Source organism: Choloepus didactylus, chromosome X (assembly GCF_015220235.1).
Source record: "Choloepus didactylus isolate mChoDid1 chromosome X, mChoDid1.pri, whole genome shotgun sequence".
Classification (NCBI taxonomy): domain Eukaryota; kingdom Metazoa; phylum Chordata; class Mammalia; order Pilosa; family Megalonychidae; genus Choloepus; species Choloepus didactylus.
The window spans coordinates 162,673,446-162,696,974 of NC_051334.1; the positions used below are offsets into that span (position 1 = coordinate 162,673,446).

Sequence of the window (23,529 nt, forward strand, 5' to 3'; positions counted from 1 at the left end):
ACTTCTATTTCATACACTGAAACAAAAGAACATTAATTGTGGACCCAAGATTTGCTATTTATTGCATAGTTAATGGAAAATACTGAGCCATTTTACCTTCTGAGGTCAGATAGAGGGTTTGGCAAAAAAAAATCTATTTGCTCTCTGATCCCTAAGCTTGTATAGTTTACAGTGAGAATTCCTATAAACAAAACAAAATTATCTCAATGCATTTAGTTCTTTGGTTCAGATAAAAATAATTTGAATAGCAAGGGTTATGTGTAGGCTTGTTTGTAAATATACAAAGGAGGAAGAAGGGGAAGTATTGATCTGTATTCAAATTTATTCTGCAACCTATGTGTGGTGAGAATAGTGCAACAATATCCTCATCTGTAAAATTTATAACATGGCCACTATTTTTTTTTATTAAATTCAGTTTTATTGAAATACATTCTCACACCATACAATCATCCATGATATACAATCCACTGTCCACAGTATGATAACATAGTTATGCATTCATCACCACAGTCTATCTCTGAACATTTGCATGGCCACTATTTTGTGATATCAAATAAGATGACTATAAATACCTGAAAATTAAATACTATTCTGAAACTTTTAAAAAAATAATAGAGGGGCATATAGGGAAAAAATATACCTATTGCAAACTAATTACAGTTAGTAGTATTTTAATATTCTTTCATCAACAGTAACAAATGTACTATACCAATACTATGAGTCAACATTGGGGTTAGTTAGGGGTATGGGAGGATTTGAGTTTCCTTTTTTTTGTCTGTATTTCTTTCCTGCAGTAATGAAAATGTTCTAAAAATTGAAAACAAATTAACTGTGGTGATGGATGCACAGCTGTATGATGGTACCGGGGGCAATTGATTGTACACTTTGGATCTTTGGATAATTGTACAGCATGTGAACAATCTCAATAAATAAAAAAAAAAACTTAAAAAATATATTTAGAAAATGTAATTTAACATTAGAAATAAAATAGTTGAGCAAAAGATGCCTCAATTATCTGTGCTTTTATGAAGCAGATTTAAACATGCAAAGTGTAAAAACACATTTGTGTTTATTTTGTTTGACTAGTTTTCTGCTAATTAGATCCTCATAAGTATATGAAAGTTCTTTGGTATTTTATTGTTGCTTTGTGCTTTTTTAATAGCCATTGCTTTTGAAAATCTGATAGTATCAAAATTTTCAAAAGTTTTATATGCAGTATTTATGTATTTTAAGAAATTACAGTGGTACCATTTTGATTAGCCTGAATGTTTCCAGTCATTGAAATAAATCTTGACTAAGATTTTTAAAAAATGGGCAAAAGGCTTGAAAAGACATTTTTTCCAAGGTGGAAATACAAATGGCTAAAAAGCACATGAAAAATTGCTCAACATCCCCAGATATTAGGAAAATGCACATCAAAACCACAATGAGATACCATTTCATACCTACTAGAATGGCCACTATTTAAAAAAAAACTGCAAGTTTTGGAGAGGATGTGTAGAAATAGGAACACTCATTCACTGCTGGTGGGATTGCAAAATGGAGCAGCTGCTGTGGAAGATAGTTTGGCAGTCCCTAAGAATCTAAGTATAGAATTACCATATGATCTGGCAGCCCTGCTAGGTATATACCCAGAAGAACTGAAAACAGAGACTCAGATATTTGCACACCAAAGTTCATAGCACCATTATTCAAAGTTGCCAAAAGATGGAAGCAACCCAAGTATCCATCAACTGATGAATGGATTAATATCATGTAGTATATACATACAATGGAATATTATTCAGCCATAAAAAGAATGAAGTCTTGAGGCATGTGACAACATGGATAAACCTTGAGGACATTATGCTGAGTGAAATAAGTCAGACACAAAAGGACAAATGTCTTATGATATCACTGTTGTAAACTAATTATAATAAGAAAGCTCATGGAGTTAGAATCCAGAATATAGGTTTCCAGATGATTGAGTGGGGTTAGAAAATGCAGAGTTGATGCTTCACTTGTAGCAATTTTTATTTAAGCTGATGGTAAAGGTTTGGAGTGGATGGTGGTGATGGTAGCACATTATTGTGAGTATAATCAAACACACTGAAATATATATGTGACTGTGTTTAAAAGAGGAAACTTTAAGATGTCTTACTAGAATAAAAATTAAAGATAAAACATAGGACTGTATAGTGCAGTGAACCCTGTTGTAGATGATGGACAAGTATAAGAATGTTATTTTGTGGAATCCTACAACTGTATGACAAGGTGGAAATAAAAGAGTGGTATATGGGGGAAAATACACCTAATTTAGATAATGGACACTAGATAGAACTATCTTAATAATCTTTCATCAATTGTAACAAAAATAACTTTGTTAAAAAATAATACAATTGTAAAAAATTGCTATCATCAGTAGTAACAAATGTTCCACACCAAGGTAACTTGTTTTTTTTGGTGGTGTACAGGTATCCTGTATTTTATGCATGATTGCATTGCCAACTCACAACTTCTGTAATAAAAAAAACCAATAAAGCTATTTGTTGATGATGACTAACTGGATATTTGGGATGACAGAATTTCAAGTAGAAAGCCAATCAATGTCTTATAACTATGGTTGAGGAAAGAGGAGAAAAGAAAACAAATGAAATACATAGATATAGATGATTAGATACAGATATAGATATAGATATAGATATAGATATAGATATAGATATAGATAAATATCAGTTGGCCATAAATGCGTGGGTTGATTTATGAGCTCTCATTTCTATTCCATTGGATTATATGTCTGCCCTTGTGCTGGTACCATGCTGATTTGATTACTGTGGCTTTGTAATAAGTTTTAAGAAGAGAGCATGTGAGTCCCCCAACTTCATTCATCTTTTTCAAGATGGCTTTAACTATTGGGGTCCCTTACTCTTCCATGTAAATTTGATGATTGACTTTTCCATTTTTTCAAAGAAGGTTGTTGGAATGTTGATTGCAATTGCATTGAATCTATAAATTGCTTTGGGTACTGTTGTCATCTTAATGATATTTAGTCTTTCATTCCATGAACCCAAAATATCCTTCCATTTATTTAACTCATCCTTAATTTCTTTTAGCACTGTTTTGTAATTCTCTGTGTACAAGTTGCTTACATCCTTAGTTAGAGTTATTTCTAGAAATTTTATTCTTTTGATATTGTGAATGGAATTTTTTACTTGATTTCTTGTTCCAATTGTTCATCCTCTGCATATAGAAACACTACAGATTTTTGGGTGTTGATCTTGCACCCTGCCACTTTGCAGAACTCATTTACTCGCTCTAGGGATTTGGTGTGGATTTTTAAGGGTTTTCTGTATATAGGATCATGTCATCTTCAAATAGTGATAGTCTTATTTGTTCCATTCCAATTTGGATACCTTTTATGTCTTTTTCTTGTCTGATTGCTCTGGAAAGAACTTCCAGTAAAATACTGAATAACAGTGGTGACAGTGGCCATCATTGTCTTGTTCCTGATCTTAGAGGGAAAGCATTCAGTCTTTCACCATTAAAAAGGAAGTTAGCTCTGGGCTTATCATATATGCTCTTTATTATGCTGAGGAAGTCTTCATCTATTCCTAATCTTCTAAGTGTTTTTATCAAGAAATTGTGTTGTGTTTTGTCAACTGCCTTTTTGGCATGGAGATGATCATGTGGTTTTTTCCTTCATTCTGTTGATAAGGTGAATTACATTAATTGCTTTTCTTGTGTTGAACAAACCTTGCATACAATGGATAAGTCCACTTGTATAATTCCTTTAATATGATGTTGGATTCATTTGCTAGTATTTTGTTCAGTATTTATGCATCTATATTCATAAGAGATATTACTCTGTTGTTTTCTTGCAGTATCTTCATCTGGCTTTGTTAGAAGGGTGATGTTTGTCTCACAGAATGAGTTAGGGAGTGCTCCCTCCTCTTTAATTTTTTGGAAGAGTTCGTGCAGTTTTGGAGTTAAGAGTTCATGGAATGTTTGGTAGAATTCTCCCTGTGAAACCATCTAGTGTTGGGTTTTTTGTTGGGAGGTTTTTGCTGACTGATTCAATCTGTTTACTGGTAATTGTTTTGTTGATATCTTCTATTTTTTCTTGAGTCAATGTAGGTAGTTTGTGTGTTTCTAAGAATTTCACCATTTTATCTAGGTCATCTAATTTATTGGCATAGAGTTGTACATAATATCCTATCATAGTCCTTCTTTTTTCAGCAAAGTCAGTAGAAATGTCCACCTTTCATCACTGATTTGTATCCTCTCTTTTTTTCATCCATCTAGCTAATGGTTTATGGATTTTATTGATCTTTTCAAAGAAAAAACTTTTGATTTTGTTGATTCTCTATATTGTTTTTTTCTATTTCATTCTTCTCCATTCTAATATTTGTTATTTCCTTCCTTATGCTAACTTCAGGTTTGGTTTGCTCTTCTTTTTCTAGTTTTTCCAGTTTTGAGGTTAGGTCTCTGGTTTGAGATTTTTCTTCTTTTTTAATGTAAGCATTTAGAGCTATAAATTTCCCTCTCAGCACTCCATTCACAGCATCACATAGGTTTTGTTATGTTGTGTTTTCATTTTTATTCACCTCAAGATATTTCCTAATTTTGCTTCTGATTTCCTCTTTAGCCCATTTGTTGTTTAAAGTTATGTTGTTTAATTTCCACATATTTATGAGTTTACCATTTCTTGCTCTGTTATTTATTTCTAGCTTCATTCTGTTGTGGTCTGAAAATATGCATTGTATAATTTCAATATTTTGGGATTCATTGAGACTTTTTTGTGACCCAACATATGGTCTATCTTGGAGAGTGATCCATGTGCACTTGATAAGAATTGATAAGAATGTGTATTCTGTTGTCATTCAGTGCAGGGTTCTATATAGGTCTTTTGGGTCTAGTTGGTTTAGTGTACCATTAAAATCCTGTACTTTCTTAACTATGTTCTGACTAAATATTGTATACATTATTGAGAGTGATGTGTCTCCTTCTGTTAAAGTAGAACTATCAATTTCTCCCTTCAAATATGTCAGTATTTATTTAATGTAATTTGTTTCTCTGCTGTTGCATGCCTATATATTTACAATTGTTACTTCTTGTTGAATTGACCTTTATTATTATATAATGATCACCTTTGTCCATCATAACTGTTTTTTTATTTAAAATCTATTTTATCAAATATTAGTATAGCTAAGCCATATCTCTTTTGGTTCATACTTGTATGGTATATTTTTTCCATCCTTTCACCCTCAACTTACTTGTATCATTGACTTTAATCTGAGAGTCACACAGACAGCATATAATTTGTTCATGCTGTTTTATCAATTCTGCCAACATCTGCCTTAGGATTGGAGAGTTTAATCTATTTACTAAAGTCATTACTGATAATACTGGACATTCTTCTTCCACTTTGCTATATAACCTTTGTAAGTCTTTTACTATTTTTGTCCCTCACTTCCATTAATGCATACTTTTATATTTATAGTTTTCTTTGAGTTGTACCCTATTGAGTGCATTCTCTTTTCTATCTGGATATATTTTTCCTCTGTTTTCCCTGTGGTTACTATGGGGTTAGAATTTAACAGCCTAAATATATAGCTATCATATTTGGTTTCATGCAAACAAATTCAATAGCACATACATATATTTTTCCTATATTCCTCTGTCCCCTACCATTTTTTTGTACTTGTTACCACTGGTGTTGGTTAGGTTCATGTGTTAACTTGGACAGTTGATGGTGCCCAGTTGTCTGGTTAAGCAAGCACTGGCCTAACCATTACTGCAAGCACATTTCATGTCTGTTGATAAAACAGAAGTCTTGTTTATTAAATCATCAGCTAAGTGATTGAGTCTGTGGCTGATTAAATCTGCAGTCAACTAAGGGAGTATCTTCTGCAATGAAAGAATTCAATCAGTTGGATTTAATCCAATCAGTTGAAGACTTCTAAGGGAGAAGAGAGAACTTTCAGTTCTTATTCAGCTAGCCAGCTTCTCCTAGGGAGTACATCAAAGACCTTCATCAGAGTTGCCAGCTCATGGCCTGCCCTATGGAATTGGATTCATGCATCCTGCCTTACAGAATTTGGACTCATGCCTCCCCACAGTTGTGTGAGAAACATTTATAAAATCTCATAATTACAGATATCTCCTGTTGGTTCTGTTTCCCTAGAGAACCCTGCCTAATAATGATTGATAACAGGAGTAGTTCTTGAGAAACAGAATCTTAAAATGGGCTTTTACAATTGGTTTTGTACACTGATTAGATTTACAGGCACTAATGACTCTATTTTCAATAATCAAAATGGCATTGACAGTCAGTGGCATTAGTTGGCAATACAAATATGCAAAATACCACCATTTGATTCTGTGAATCATACTCTTGTATGAGGCAAGGCTCTGGATGACAGTGTTTTTGACACCTTAACAGAGTTTCATTGAATTAAGAGGCATAATGATGTTGGCTAGTTGTTGTTGGATATACAGGATACAGTTATAAGAAAAAATGACAAGCTGAAGGCTTCAAATTTGCAACTTAAATGCTGTATAAAAGATTTAATGGTTTCTATGAGTCCCTGAAAGAAAATCATATTTCCTGTGGCCACAGACTTGAGACCTCTGAAAACCAGACCCGCAGTCTCAATGTATGAGTAGCATATTTACAACATAGCTAAAATCTCAACCTCATAGGGTGTCTGCTGTTATAGGAAAGGTATTGATTTTCCTGAAAATTGGGATAGGTACATTTGGGTTGATAATGATGGCAGTGGGGACATAGGAACCCTGGATTCTGCTGAGTCTTTGCTAGATATACCTGTAAAGTCAGCCTTGAGAAAAGAGCTACCCAATCTCCAGGTTACCCCGAGGAGGCAACTCTCCGACCTTCAGCCTGCCTTGAGGAAGCAGCTTCCTGACCTCCAGTCTGCCCTGAGGAGCATGCCATCCAACCTCCACCGAAAGACATTAACCCTTCAGTCCTGCTAAACCATGAATCACCTCCCCTGGGGAAACAGCCCTCACACCTCTGTCTAGAGGGATTAATCCTGTTTGACTAGATGAAAATGCAACAGAATGCCCTGGGGAAATTGACTTGAAGGATACCTCTAATTCTTTTCAAACCCACCCACACCACTGCTCTTTTCTTCAAGACCTATGCATAGACTAAAGTCCCAACAGGCCCCGAAAGATGAGGTACAGTGTGACCCATAAGGGAGTATGCTATACTCCAAAAGAACTGCATGAGTTTTCTGGTGTATGGGAATGGACATAAAGGGTGTGGGATAATGGTGGAAGGAATATAAAGTTGGGTCAGGCTGAATTTATTGATATGGGCCCATTAAGCAGAGATCCTGCATTCAATGCTCTAGTTGCACTGATATTACCTGACATGAAAATGCCAGAACTGCCCTGGCATAATGTAGAGGAGGGGATCCAAAGGCTTAGAGAGATTGGAATGTTAGAGTGGATTTACCATGGAAGACCTGCTCACACACCTCAGAAATGTCCAGAGGACCACCTTTTACTAGGACTGTGAAGAATAAATTTGTGAGACTAGCTCCATAATCCCTGAAGAGCTCTGTAGTTATTCTTCTCTGTAGGTCAGATATTAATGTGGGAACTGCTGTCACTGAGCTGGAATCCTTAAATGCAATGGGGATAATCAGATCCTGAGTTGACAGAAGCCATGTGGCAGCTGTAAATCACCAAAGACAAGGTGGATAATGTGACCCATTCTGTGGATATCAGTCAGCCTCTTTCCCCAGTCACTCCTGTCTTGCCCAATGGGTTCATGAACAAAGTGGTCATGGTGGTAGGGATGGAGGTTATGCATGGGTTCAACAACATTGACTTCCAGTCACCAAGGCTGACTTGGCTATGGCCACTGCTGAGTGTCCAATCTGCCAGCAGCAAAGACCCACACTCAGTCCCCAATGTGGCACCATTCCTCAAGGTGATCAGCCTGCTACCTGGTGGCAGGTTGATTATATTGGGCCACTTCTCTCATGGAAGGTGCAGTGATTTGTTCTAACTGGATTAGAAACATACTCCAGATATGGGGTTCCTTTCCCTGCATGCAATGCTTCTGCCAAAACTACCATCTGTGGACTTACAGAACGCCTTATCCCCTATCATGGTATTTCACACAGCATTACTTCTTATCAAGGAACACACTTCACAGCAAATGAAGTGTGGGAATGGACATATGCTTAAGGAATTCTCTGGCCTTACCATGTTCCCCATCATCCAGATGCAGCTGGGTAGATAGAAAGGTGGAATGGCCTGTTGAAGACACAATTACAGTGCCAACTAGGTGGCATTACCTTGCAGGGCTGGGGCAGTGTTATCCAAGGAGGCTGTGTATCCTCTGAATCAGCATTCATTCTATGGTGCTGTTTCTCCCATATCAAGGATTCTTAGGTCAAGGAATCAAGGGGTGGCACCACTCCCTATCACCCCCCCCATGATCCACTTGGAAAATTTTTGCTTCCTGTCCCTGCAACCTTAAGCTCTGCTGGTCTACAAGTCTTAGTTCCAAAAGCATGAATGCTCCTACCAGGAGACACAACAATGATGCCATCGAACTGGAAGTTAAGACTCCCACCTGACCACTTTGGGCTTCTCATGCATCTCACTCATCAGGCAAAGAATGGGATTACTGTACTGGCTGGGGTGATTGATCCTGACTATCAAGGGGAAATAGTACTGCAACTACACAATGGAGATAAAGAAGACTTTTCCTGGAATACAGGAGATCCTTTAGGGCACCTCTTAGTACCAACATGCCCTGTGACTAAAGTCCATGGAAAACTGCATTAATTCAATCCAAACAGGACTACCAATGGCCCAATAATTTCAGGAATGAAGGTTTGGACTGCCCCACCAGGCAAAGAACCACAGCCAGCTGAAGTGCTTGCTGAGGGTAAAGGGAAGATGGAATGGGTATTGGAAGAAGGTAGTGATAAATAAGAACTATGACCATGTGAACAGTTAAAGAAATGAGGACTGTGATATTGTATGAATATTTTCTTTTTTTGTTATGAGTATGTTTGTATTTGTACATAAGCAAATATCTTTGTTTTCTTCTCTATCTTATCCCCTTATCTTATGTCATAACTTGTATTGTTCCTTTGGTAGTATTTAAGTTATAAGAGATCAAGTTTAAGAGTGAATATCACCTAAGGACTTGCACACTACTCTGGAGAGATTTAGTGCATTCCCTGTTGTACACAGGACACCTGATTATTGTTAGGTGAACATATGTCTGTTATTGTATTCTATTTAGAGATTAAGTACAGTTTAAAGTGATGTGTATAGTTTCAATGTTAACAAGGGGTGTACTGTGATGGTTAGATTCATGTGTCAACTTGACCAGGTAATGGTGCCCAGTTGTCTGGTCAAGCAAACACTGGCCTGTTACTGAAAGGAAATTTTGTGACTGGTTAATAAACCAGAGGGCTGGTTTAGTAAATCATTAATCAATTGATTGCATTTGTGTATGATTACATCTATGATCAACTAAGAGAGTACCTTCTGTCATGAGAGAATCCAATCAGTTGGATTTAATCCAATAATTTGAAGACTTCTAAGGGAGAAGAGAGAACTTTCGCTTCAGCCAGCCAGCATCTCCTGGGTAGTCCATCAAAGACTTTCATCTGAGTTGCCAGCTCATGACCTACCCCATGGAATTAGGACTTGTACATCCTGCCCTATGGAATTTGGGCTCATGCCTCCCCACAGTTGTGTGGGACACTTTTATAAAATTTCATAATTACAGATATCTCCTGTTGGTTCTGTTTCCCTAGTGAGCCCTAATACCCTACTTATATCTTTGTATCATGTATTTTCAAAAACTTAGATTTATCATTTTTTATGCATTTGCATTTTCACACCTCTAGGAAGAAAGAAGTGGAGTTACATATGAAACAATATCATAAAATAATACTGGCATTTCTGATTACCCAAATTTTTACCTTTACCACAGGTCTTTATTTCTTATGGGGCTTTGAACCATGTCTAGTGTCTGTTTGGTTTGAAGAACTCTCTTTAGCATTGCTTGTAGAGCAGCTCTAGTAGTGATGAACTCCCTCAGCTTTTGTTTATTTGAGAATGTCTTAATCTGTCCCTCATTTTTGAAATAGAGTCTCACCAGACATAAAATTCTTGGTTAGCAGATGTTTAGTTGTTTTCCTTCAGCACTCTTATTTCATCCCACTGCCTTCTTGCCTCCATGGTTTCTGAAGAGAAATCAGCATTCAATCTAATTGGGACTCCCTTGTTCATAACACATTGCTTTTCTCTTGGAGCTTTCAGAACTTTCTCCTTGTCCTTTGCATTTGATAGTGTAATCAATATATGATGTGTTGTATTTTTTTCATATTTATCCTGTTTGTTGTTCTCTGAGCTTCTTGGATGTGCATATTCACATCTTTTTCTAAGTTGGGGAAGTTCTGCCATTATTTCTTTGACTATTTCTTCTGTTGCTTTCTCTCTTTCTCCTCCTTCTGGAACTCTGACAATACATACATTCATGTGCTTGATGGTGTCCCATAGCTGTCTTGGGCTAATTTTTTCTTTTAATATTTCTTTTTCTTTCTGCTTCTCAGCCTAACTCATTTCAAGTGTCTTGTCTTCATGTTCACTTATTCTTTCTTCTGCCAGTTCCAATTTGCTCTTGATACCCTCCTGGGAATTTTTCATTTCAGTTATTGTGTTCTTCAACTCCAGTAATCCTTTTTCGTTCCTTTTAAAATGTCTATCTCGTTATGTAGACTCTCATACTGTTCATTCATTGTTTTCCTGATATACTTTAGTTTTTTCTCTATACTGTCCTTCATCTCCTGAGAATTTTTAAGATTATTTTTTAAAGGCTTTGTTTAGTGTATCTACATTCTCATCTTCTTCATTGGTGTTTTCTGTATTTTTATCCTCTTTCCTTGGATGACCACCATTTCCTATTTCTTTGTCTTGTACTCTTGTTGCAGGCTGTACATTTTAATATTTTTAAATATTTACTCTTGGATTTACTCCCCGTGGTGTCTGTTTCTTGTTTTTTTTTTTCCTAACCAGCTGATAAGGCAGATATTTTCTTGAGCTTCTGCCCTCCTATCAGGAAGGTCTGCCCAAGACAAATGCAGTGTGCAGGGTTTCCCGTGTCTTTCTGAGCTTCTGTCTTGTTCTGGGATTTTGATTGTTTTCCTTTGGAGTTTCCCCCTTTATAGCAGTTTGTTGCCCCCTCTATTTCCCAGGAGACTGACCTCCCTCTCCTGGGTGTTTGAAGCCAGCAGGACTTTGTCCCACACTGTCTACCTCTAAAGTTTTTACACTCTTTTTGATGTCTCATGCTGATTTTTCCTGTAGGGCAAATTCTGGGAGAAGGGTCATCCCAGAGAAGACTTTCCCAAGTCATTCTTTCCCAGCCAAATCAGGGCCAGGGACCCATGACATGGGTGCAGACCAGCTCCAAATTGCCCTGGGGAGGGAATGAGGATGAGTGCCAAGAACTTCTCTGATGGTTCCCCAAAGCTGAGCTCCCTGGCCCACTCAGAAAATGCAGCCCTTCTGCTAATTGTCTCCTGCAGCCCAGAGGAAGTGCTTCATCTTTAAATCTCCACCACCTCCACCCCTGTCTGGGGAGGACTGAAGTAATGGCTGCCACTGCCTTTGCTGAGGATGGAGTCAAACAATGGCTGCGGCTGCCTTTGACTTGAGTAGGTTGAAACAACAGCTGTCCTCATAGCTGGGACCCAGTGATACAAATTCATTAATCAAAAGCTGTGATCAGTGATTGGCTATGCCCACCCCTATTCTTGGAGAAGAGGATGTTTATGTCCCTTCCTGTCACCAGCAACTAGCCAGGGACTTGACCCCACAGTGGCCTACTGTAAGAGTGGGGGGTGGGCACATACAGCTTCCAGAGGGAGCAATTTACAGGTTTTCTTTTTTTTACCATAATTTATCAGCCTCTTCCTCCTGCTCTTCACTAGATGTTCTACAGTGTTCTTCTGGCCTCTGGAGTTTCCAAATAGTTCTTTCAGGCAGTTCCTGCCTTTTCAATAGTTCTTTTGGTGGAAGGACTGAGTCCTGGAGCTCCCTACTCCACCATCTTCCCTGGAAGTTCTCTCCCTCTTTTCCATCTTCCATGATGCTGCCAGAGTGATATTTCTGTACCCAAAACCAACAAATTACTCTCCATCTGTAGACTCTTCAGTAACATTTCCTTACCTCTAGAATAAAGTTCAAGCCCTTAGCATGGTGAACAAAGCCCTTCATTATCTGATCCCTCCATACCGTTGCAAGCTCATCACTTGCCCCATTTTCTCTTACACAGTCTGCTCCCGCCATGCTGAGCTGCTTATGGTTTCCCCAATGAGAAAGGAAGTTTCACATCTCTGGGCCTTGATACATGCTTTTCCCTATCTCTGATTTTCCTCTCTACAACATGCTTCCTAAAAAGCACCTACTCATTTTACAAGACTCGGCTCAAGCATCACCTCCTTTATTAAACTTTGTTGACAACTTCTCATCCTCTGTAGAATCAATCATCCCCTCTTCTGTCTCCCAATATAGCCTTATAACATCATTCTTATCTATATTCATTGTTACACTTTCTTGCATGAACTCTTTTAGATGTCTGCATCTCCTTACCAGATAATAAGATCATAGAAGTCAGGAACCTAGACTTATTTATTACTGAACATTCAACTCCCAGTATATTGTCTGAAACTGTAGTACATTGTCAATATAAGCTTATTTAATAAGTTACACACAAATGAATAAATGAATCAGTGAACCAATCAATAGATTAAGTAATGTCAATTTTTTGGAACTTTGCCTCCTATGCAGAGTTCACCACTCCACCCCTTCACCAGTTGTGCTGAGCCAGTAGGATTCCATGTTCCTCCTTGGGAGCCCATAATTTGCCCAACCTGAGAATAACAAATGACTGAATGATAGAGGATGCCCATAATACTAATTGCCACTTATTGTTTATTATATTTTAAGCACATTGCTTATCACTTTCTGTATAATTTATTTCACCTCCTTAAGCCTGTTTCTTAATCTAGGGGATGAAGGTGTTATTACCTATTTTATAGGACTATTATGTAACTAAATGAGCTAATGTATATATCTAAAGATATATACCCTCTCCCAAATTAAATAAAGCATAACATGTTCAATGTATGAAATTTAGACCCAATTCCTTAGCCCTACATGCTTACTCTGATTCCAGTCAAATCCCAGGTTTAAAATAATTCCGTGGCCTTGAATATTTCCTTATATCTTCAAGTATCTTTTGTACTCCACATGTAATTTTGTCCTTACAACACTCATGTGCAGTATCTAGGGAAGGGATTATTGTTTACCATTTCGCACACAGGAAAAAGTTAATGAACTTACTACAGTCACAAGGCAAGTTTGTAACAGAGCTAAGTCTAGAGCACAGATCTCTTCACAAGCCATTTTCATTTTGAGTTCAGGGTCATTTGTAATAGAGGCTCATATTCTAAAGTGTGTACCATTTAGATGAGCATATTTGGTACAACTCTCTTGTGTCAAACTCAGAAAATATTTTGAAGTTAAATCCCACTGCTTGACTTCTGTTCGCTTAGAATAATTTTTCATTGTTTTCAAGCCTTCAAAGCTTCTCCATTCACATCTTGAGGAAGCTTCTACATTTCCCCACTGTTTACAATTACTGTGTCATTATGGGGCTGAAAGTTTCAAGTGAAGTTAAGTGCCAAGTCTGCCAACTTCTTAACAATGCTCAGTGTGGCATCTTTGGGGATTTGCAAGAAATCATTTTCAATTGTTTAACTTTGAGCAGTGCACTGAGGCTAATCATGCCCACAGAGCCTAAAGTAATTTCTGAGATACAAAGCTATTAAAAGTGTTCTGTTTGTCTGGGACCAACCCAAAACAACAGAGGCTGGAAGACTAATTTTCCAACTTAAGATAGGTGTATGATTTTTCAATGTTGAGACAAATTTCCTTAGAAATCTGCTTAAAGGTTATTATGCGGTATTCAGCTGATCAGTCTCCCCAGTTCCTCAACTCCTTTTCCCCCTGTTACCTCCTAATCTGTGGCTACAGTCCACTTTATAACAGAAGGGGATGGGGGAAGGCAGAGTTGTCACTTGCTACATTATGATTATGAATTTTTGCATAACTCCAGACAGACACCCAAGGACTGTGACAGAGAATTGCCTAGAGCACATTTAGCCCTTCATAATCCATGACACACTCTCTTTTGCTCTTGCTCCAATAAAGGATTGTTCAAGAGTGAACCAGAACCAGAGTTACTGAAGGGGTCTGCTAGTAGTCACAATCTTGCTGAAGCAGAGAAATGTATTCCTACCAGGTCAGTCTCCATCCCCTGTCTCTTTCAGTAACTACTATTATTCAGTGTCTTAAGCCTTCTTTGTACTGTTTTGATACATCTCTACACTAAGCTACAGAATCCACAAATGTTTCCTTTTTCACTTTAACCCATATCTGCCTTGCTATCTTTTTACTAGGCCTTAAGATACCTTTCTGAGTTATCTTCAGTATACAGGAGTGATATTTATGACTCACTATTTAAAGGAATGCTTTGAATTGGAATAGTTCCTCCCAAACCAAGAATGTTCTAACTGGAATGCACCTCAGAGATGGTCTGTAGCAAAAGAAACTGAGGCCCAGAAAGTGAAAGCTACTTGCCCAAAGTCAGTTTGCAAGGTGTGCACTCTCCCCTCAGGTATTTCCTTCTGACCACTGGTACATATTTGAGAATTAACATATTTGGAATGCATCCAGTGGTCATCAGACTGACTGAAGCTAAATTACTGTCATAGGAACTAATCCCATAACCTAAATATTACTGTGTTCTAATTGGCAGTGAAACAAGCCTCAACTAAACACAGGTGTCTTAATGTGGTACCCATATCATGTCACACTGAGTTACCCGTGTACCTGGCCAAAATCTTCATGAGTACCAGTTCTGAGACATTTGCTCTCAGAGCAAGCATCAAGCAAAAGACAATATGAATAATTTTTTAAAAAGCACTGGTCTGGAAGCAAGAAAACTTGAGTTTTCTTTCCATCTTGATTTCTAATTAATTGTATCCTTTGGTCAGTTTGCTTCAGTTCTTTAGGCCTCAGTTTTTTCATCAACAAAATGTAGGTGTCAATTTATGCAATTGCATTTGGAAAAGTAAAAATACCTAACAGGCTAATATTTATTGAGACTTTGTATATTCTAGGAACTATTCTAAGCATTTTACATGCCTTTATTCCTTTCATAAATAAGGAAAATTAGGCTCAGATTATTTGGGCTACTTGTCCAATATCACAAGGCTAGCAAGCAACTTAGTGAGTATACAGCCTTAATCATTATCCCAAACTGCCTCCCACTTCCCTATATTGTATCCATTGCCATTACCACAAAAAAAATAACAAAGAAGTAGAAAAAATTATCTGTCCTCAGGTTACCTATGATATAGTATAAGAGACCGAAAACTTAGAAATGCAAAAGAACCAGAGACATAAGCTGAGTTCTGAAAGATGGATTGGGTATGATTGACTTTCCAAGTTGGTAGACCATCAGGTGCATGTTTATATTCTTAATTGTTTGGTTCGTATTGGTATCTCCCTCCACATAGTAAGCTCCATGAATATCAGAAACATGTCTGGATTTTTTTGTACCACTGTATCCTCAGTGCCAAGCACATAACCTTACACATCATGGATGCTCATTAAATATTTGTTGAATAAATATACTCATTTGTGTATGAATGAACTACTTAAATGATAGGTGAGGGGCTGCCATAGTCGACCCTGAATGTCAGATGAAAGAACATAGACTACTTGCAGTTGAAAATGGAGTGCATGGAGGATGTTTGAGCAGGTTGGGGTGACGGAAGTAGGAATGGAAGAGTAAACATAAGGGCTATTTCAACTTGGGAATCAATAACATATGCACTCTCTGTTATGCACTCTCTATCCCAACCATCTCCTGACAGACATCTGTCTACCAGCTGCAGGCTCTGTCATGACACCAATTTAATACAGAAGTAACGTGCAGAAACTATGAACCAAAATTTAAAAAGAGTTATTTCTTAGTCCTCTGGAAAGTCTAGCAGTGGTATATGAAAGTTTCATGGTCTCAAAGGTCTCCTTTCTCTTTTCTTTGTTTGTTTTCCCTACACAAAATGCTACTTTTTTCTTGTTTTCTTTCAGACAGCTCTGGTTTGCCAAAATTTAATTGCCTATTTGGGATGAGGTCCCTGAAGTTCTTGGAAGTTAATTATTTCTTCCTGGTGAAGATCAGAAAATTTGAACTCTACTCATAAGATAAATGTCTGGTAGCACTTTGAAACTTCAACTTATTTAAGCTACTGAGCAACTCATCAACTTACCCCTTGCATTTGGAATTGAATCTGGAAGAGAATTGGACCCCAGACATCATGAGCAGGCTGAGGATGTGGGATTTATAGACTTAGTTCAGAGCAAAACATGCTGCCAGATAGAGTCTGGTGACAGCTTCCAGATAAACATATAGATGGGTGTATTAGAGCCTAGATGGTGAGAAGTGGAGATGTGGCACAATTTCTAGAAACTAAGCTGCTCAAGGAAAAGCAGATTTTGGTTATTCAAAATTTCTGGATAAATGAAGGTAAGTGAGGTGTAACTGAAAAGCTTTTTATGGTTTCAACTCCAGAAAAATGCTTTCTAAATGCCTGAGTCCATTTTCCAGCTTTAGCAGGTAGAGTGACTCATTAAATCTTTCTGTTTACTAAGGGATGCACAGGATCTTGGAAGCATCAGGTTGTACATTTTCACTTTCTAGCACTGAGAATGAGAAGTGGAAAAAGACTAGGAAAACTGGGTATGGTATGTACAGAGCCCAAGACCTTCCCTGGAAGTCATCCGATTTAGTTTAAAGCCCTAGGTGCAGACATTTTGTTAACATTTCCCTGCTTAATGAAAGTGACAATTTGGTTTAGTTGTCTAGTTCACTGAGATAAGATAATAGAGAGATAAACACTTCCAAGTGGCAGAAGATGACTGAACTAGCAGTTGTAAATTGAAATAACCTAAGGGTTTTGATGCAAAGTATTCAAATGACCTCAATACTCTATATATTATAGCTTTTTAGGGATACTGAACAAGAAAGTATGTGGAGCAAACATCAGTGAAAGAAATGTTTGCCTGAGAAATTAACTAATTTAATTAGATACCTTCAGCAAGGGCTGCAGACTAAAGGTTTTGGCAATTGAGATTTGAACTAACCTAAAACAATCTTTTTTTCTTCTGAGATTTCCAGTCATTTTGGAGTTTGAGAAGCTGAGAAGGCTTTTAAAATCTTTCCAGGAGAGCTTGCTGGGAGATTGTCAAAGTTCCAAAACTGGCAACTGTTGGAGAATTGTTCTTTAGACCGTTCCAGTCTGCTCCATTTACTGGTACTTGAGAGGGACCACCAGTGGTGAATAGGTAACAGGATTGTGCTCTAATTTCTTTCCTTTTCTCCCTTTTGTGGTCTCTAACCATCTCTCTGGCATGGGAGACCTCCAGGAAGGCAATAGGCAGCCATAAATTGAGGGGGAAGTTACACTGTATAAATAATAGCAGATGACAGGACTAAGATAGGAAATATGCTGGGCCCAGTTTGCCAGGAATTTTTAAATGATAATTCTAAGACAGATCAATCAGCACTGTCTTTAGAGGCCAGGGTCCAACTAAATGAAAAATAGGCCCCTCAACTTAGATGCTGAGTAGCCTGTAAGCATGAGAGGAAAATGGTCATCAATTTTAGTTCCATGGGTCCAAACATAGCACTAATGGAGCCAAGGTCATGGGTTCAATCCCATTCTCTATCAGTAAGCTTAACACCATTTGTAAAAAAAAAAAGTCTGTCCCACAGTCATAGACGGATCACCAAATTTTAGTTAAATGGCTCATCAATTGATTCTACTGGACTCAGGAAGGACTTAAAAACCCTACTTCAATTTTGGAGACGCAAAATACATCCTGTGGCTCGTTAAGAATAATGACTTCATATAAGGAGGAAAAACATCTATTTATCAATATTTAACATTTAATAGTAACAGCAGTGTGTTTTATAGAGTTGTAGGAGCAACAGAGACCTTTAAATTGCATACTAATCAGCCATTCACCTATACACAGAACCTTCCATCTGCATCTTCAGTCTGGCCATTGTTTTTCCAGATATTAAATGGTGAATGGGCCCACATATAGATAACTGGGAGTTAAATAGAAACGATTCAAAAATGTTTGGGTATGAATGAACTAACTGAACATATAATGGATTTCAGAGCATTACTTCACATGGCCATTTGACTCTCATCTTTGTGCATTCTCTCTCTATGCAAAGATGATTATCTCAGTTTTCACTTGGAAACATGGAGATACTCTAAAGCAAAACCTCTTTCTCAGAATCCCATGATAAATGAAGGTGAAGTAAGCATTGGACTCTTAAAGCTCTGAAGACACTCTTGTGAAGGCAGGTCACCATCTCCTCCATCCCTTACAATTGTTTACCGCACGACAAGTGGCATATACTTTCACATCCATGGATTTATCATCCTTGTGTTCTTATCCTATCTGAGAAGTTGAGAAAAGTGGAGAGTGAGACACAGGAACAGGATACTTAGGGGCAAGATCTGGGAGGGGAGTTATGGAGTTTGCTGAAGACTTTTAAAGACAAATGAGTCTCACAACTCAGAGATGATTAGAGAAACCCCATCCTTTAGCCAAAGCCCATCTTTAGCCCACAAGCCACTGCAAAAAAAGGTGGAAAAATGCTTTAGATTTCCTATGCTGTGAAGAGTGTTAAGATTTGTTTTTTTCAGTTTTAGCTGAGGGAAATAAAAGAATCCTGGAATATTAGAGTTGGAAGGGTCCTTAAAGATCACATTGTTTAACTGGTTTGCAACTGAAAATTCAGGTGTTATCCAGAAACACCTAGCCAGTGAAGTTAACAGAAGTTTCAGGGAAAGAATTAGAAACAGAAGGAAGACTGAGTCTCATGAAGGAGCATACAGACATTATGGGGTGCTTGACGTAGAAGCATCAATGTCAAGGGAAGAGGCAGATGGACAAAGAAAGACTGTCTTTCAATAAAGAACAGCTAAAAAGCTCCATTTACACATTTGTTTAGCAAATACTTATTGAGCACCTGTTCTAGGTTTTAGGCATACAGCAGTGAGCAAAACAGACAAAATTATCTGCCCTCATTTAGTTTAAATCATTTAGTTAGTTGGGAGAGAGAATCATTAAACATAATTAATAGATAAAATAAACAGTGTCTTATAAAGTAATAATTCTAAAGAGAGAAAATAATGGAGGAAATAGATAACTAAAATGTCAGAGGTTAGAGCTGAACATTTAGACAGCATAGCCCAAGAAGGACTCACTGAGAAGGTGCCTGTGAGTAAAGACTTGAGGGAAGGGAGAGAGTAAGGATCTAGAGGAAAAGTGTTCCATAATTATGGAACATCAAGATCAAATGCTCTGAGGAAGGGGTGTGCTTTGAGTGCCTGAGGAAGAGTGAGGAGACCAGTGTGACTGGAGAAGAGTGACCAAGGGGAAGCGTGGTAGGAAATGGAGTCATAGAGATAATGGGTAGGCAAACCAGGTAATGCCTTTCAGCTAACAATGAGGAGATTGGTGTTTAATGAGGCTGAAATGGGGAGCTTTTGAAAATTTTTTAATGAGAGAGTGACTGGTTCAACTTACAATCTAACTTAATCATTTGAACTGAATGGGAGCTAGGCCAGAAACAGGGAAAACAATAAGGAAGTTATTAACAAAATCCAGGAGACTAATGGCAATGGCTTGGAGTAAGAGATGGCATTGCAGCTGGAAAGAGAAATAGTTATATTCTGGATAATATCCATGACTATCTAGGACTTTATATATTCATTTATTCAATCAATATCTGTTGGGTTATTGTGATGTCCCAGATACTGTTCTAGGTGCTAGGGATACACCAGAAAGCAAAGCAGACAAGGGCTAGTTCCCCATCCTTAATAAATTTTCATTTGAGTGGGAGACAAGTAGCAAACAACTAATGAAATAAATAAAATAGTTAATATGACTTCAGCTACTAGAATGTGGTATAAGGAAATGAGGGGATAGAGAGCAGTGAAAGTGGGAAGAGAGACTTTTCAGATAGTCTGGTGCCTGAAGCCTTCTCCTTTCCACCTGCACTTTTAGAAAAATTACATTATATTATTACACTCCTAACTGGGGCTCAGCAACCATAGCATGAAAACCACAGGAGAAGCTGGAAATGTAACTTCAAACAAGGATATTAGCAGAGGTTTCCCACAGACTTCAAAGTCTCCATGAACTACTCCATTTCCATAATACCACTTTCAGGTCAAAGCAGTACTTTGCATTCACATCAGGCACTATGGGAAAATGGAGGCATGCATAATCTAGGAGTGAGAAACAGATGCAAGTATATGTAATATTTTCATTAAGCAATTTCTTCTGTCAGAAAGTACCCTGTTGGTGGAGATCAGTAACTCAAGGTGACTGAGATTCAACCGAGTATGCATCAGACTGGCTTTGGAAACGGAGACCAGGTGAGAAAGAGGGCTAGGAGATGGTCTCAGTTTTTTTCTCTACTTAGTTGGAAAAAAAATCCAAAAAGGCATCTGGTGGAGGGCTGAAGAAATTTTCATATTACTATTTTCAAAGAATGAGAAATTGTCTATTTTCCCAGGGGTCCCCAGATTTTTAGCTTTACCTCTGTCCCCATTATAAATATCCCATAGGTGTTCTGTGTCTTTTGAAATGGACAAAGATAATGATCCTGCCTACCCTTTCTTTCCACTTTTCTCATATCTGTTATTTTCATTCTCATTCTTGCAGGTAAAATTAAGCAGCTGCATTGGCACACATCCAATGAATAGCGGCAAGGGGGAAGGATGGCCATGAACAATGCCACTGCAGTGATTGAGTTTCTCCTTATTGGCATCTCTAATTATCCTGAGCGGAGTGTCACATTTTTCACATTGGTGCTGATAACATATATCAGCATTTTGTTGGGGAATGGACTTATCATCTTTCTGATCCACTTTGACCCCCACCTCCACACTCCAATGTACTTCTTCCTTAGTAATCTCTCTTTCATAGATCTTTGCTATGGAACAGCTTCCATGCCCCAGGTCTTGGTACATTGTTTCTCTACTCATCCATACCTCTCTTACCCACAGTGTTTGACTCAAATGAGTGTTTCCTTGGTCTTGGCCACAGCAAAGTGTCTTCTACTGGCTGTCATGGCCTATGACCGTGTGGTTGCTATCAGCAATCCCCTGCACTATTCCATGGTCATGAATGCTCCAGTGTGTGCCTGGCTGGCTGCTACCTCCTGGGGGGCATCACTTGTGCTCACTGCCATGCTCCTCTTATCCCTGCAGCTTCACTTCTGTGGGGCTAACATCATTAACCATTTTGCCTGTGAGATTCTCTCCCTCCTTAAGCTGGCCTGTTCTGATACCAGCATTAATCAGCTTATGATCTTCATCATTGGTATCTTCACCCTGCTCCTACCTTTTGGGTTCGTTATCTTCTCCCATTTCCGAATTGCTGCTGCTGTCCTAAAGATTCACTCAACCCAGGGCAGGCTCAAAGCCTTTTCCACCTGTGGATCTCACCTGATCGTGGTGACAATCTTCTATAGAGCAGTCATCTCCATGTATATGAAACCTCAGTCCAAGTCCTCACCTGACCAGCATAAGTTTGTCTCAGTGTTTTATGGTGCTTTGACACCCACGCTGAACCCCCTAATATACAGCCTGAGGAACAAGGATGTTAAAGGGGCAATGAGGAAAGTTATGATGAAAAGGCATAGGCCTCCTTTGCTTCTAAAACTTCTAAAGTAACATTCAACTATATCTTCACCTATGGTGAAAATTGTTTAAAGGGGCTAACTTTACTCTTGAAAGAGTAAGTTATTGTCATATGAGCAGCTTCAGGAAGTGCCCCTACAACAAAATATTACCTACTGAGACCTGAATTTACATTAGATGTATTATTTTTGCTCTTTCTTTACATATAACACTGTCAGTGGTTACCCATTAGGTTACTCTCTTTCAGGTAAGTGAGATTATCAGAATGATTTCCTTACTGACAGAAGGGACATGAGCAGCAAGAGAACCTCCCACAACTGTTAATAGGAGACAAGGCATAACTGAAATTAGAAAATATGACAAAGAATGGTATAATAAAAGGCCAGAAGATAAATGATGGAAAATTTACATCTTTAATGGGGGCAAGCCCTGTTGTGTGAACACAATCTCCTTGTTCTATTTGACCTTAGAATAATGAAAAAAATTGTATTATAGCCATTTCCTACATTTGTGTGGAGTGTTTCATTTTTTGTGTGTGTTATTTACAAACTTCTTTCTAATCTATTAGTTTATTTTATATTCCTAATATCTCTATGAAATTGGTAAGGAAGATACCATAATTCTTTCCCCTATTAACAATCAGGAATTGAGGCTCAGAGAAGGCTTTGATAGTTGTCTGAGGTCATACATAACTGGTAGTAGACTCAAAACTAGAACTTGTATTATGCCACCTATGAACTTTTCCAACTAGGTCTGGAAAATTATTTGGAAACATAGAATTATAAAAGCAGCTAACATTTATTGAGCACTTACCATATGTCAGGCATTTTGCCATGCTCTCTACATCCATTATCACATGTACTTTTCACAACAACTCCATGAACTAGTGCTATTATATCTCCATATTCGAGATGAGGAAACTGGTTAAGTGATTTGCCCATGGCTAGAGAGCCATGGGTTAAGTGATTTGCCCATGATCACAGAGCCAGTAAACAGCAGAGCAAGTATTTGAATGTAGTTCTGGTTGACTCCAGATTCTACTCACTTAAAGTCCCTTATACAGTGTCCAAGCTATAAAGGACCTTAGAGATGATCTAACGCAGTGATTTTTTAAATTAACTTTATTGTAGTATAATTTATATGCAATAACTTCATCCAATTACAGTGTACAATTCAATGAGTTTTGCAGATATATATGCCCAATAGAATCACCAACACAATCAAGATACCTAACAATTACATCACCTTCAAAAGTTTCCTTGTGCACTATTGCAGTCCATCCTTCCCTCCATCCCCAGCCCCAGGTAACCACTGATCTGATTTTGTCACTATACTTTTCATTTTCCAGAACTTTCTCTAAATGGAATCATACATAATATTCTCTTCTGTGCCTGGTTTCTCTCAGCATATTTTTCAGATTCATCCATGTTGTTGCATGTATCAGTAGTTTGCTACTTGCTGAGTAATATTATATTGTACAATTTACCACATTTTAAAATATCTGTCAATGAACATAATACAGTGGTTTTTAAAGTTTAGCTCATATAACTTTACGGATTCTGTAGTGGAGCCTAGTCTGCTAAAGGGGGTAAAGTTTTCTGTGTATAATTTCATTTGAAAAGGGAGTTATTAAAAAATAAAAGAGTTTTGATGAACAAGGATCTACTACAGATCTCTCATT

At 37.8% G+C, this 23,529-nt stretch overlaps 1 protein-coding gene across 1 annotated transcript; it reads left to right on the forward strand.

Moving 5' to 3' along the window:
* The first annotated feature begins 20,924 nt into the window (after window positions 1-20,924).
* LOC119522439 (olfactory receptor 13H1-like) lies at window positions 20,925-21,881 on the forward strand. Its single transcript, XM_037820911.1, has one exon. The coding sequence runs from the start codon at window positions 20,925-20,927 to the stop codon at window positions 21,879-21,881; it is 957 nt and encodes a 318-aa protein (XP_037676839.1).
* Window positions 21,882-23,529: the final 1,648 nt, after the last annotated feature.

Coding starts and splice junctions, on each gene's coding strand:
- LOC119522439 (XM_037820911.1), top strand. CDS start 20,925: ATGGCCATGAACAATGCCACTGCAGTGATTGAGTTTCTCCTTATTGGC.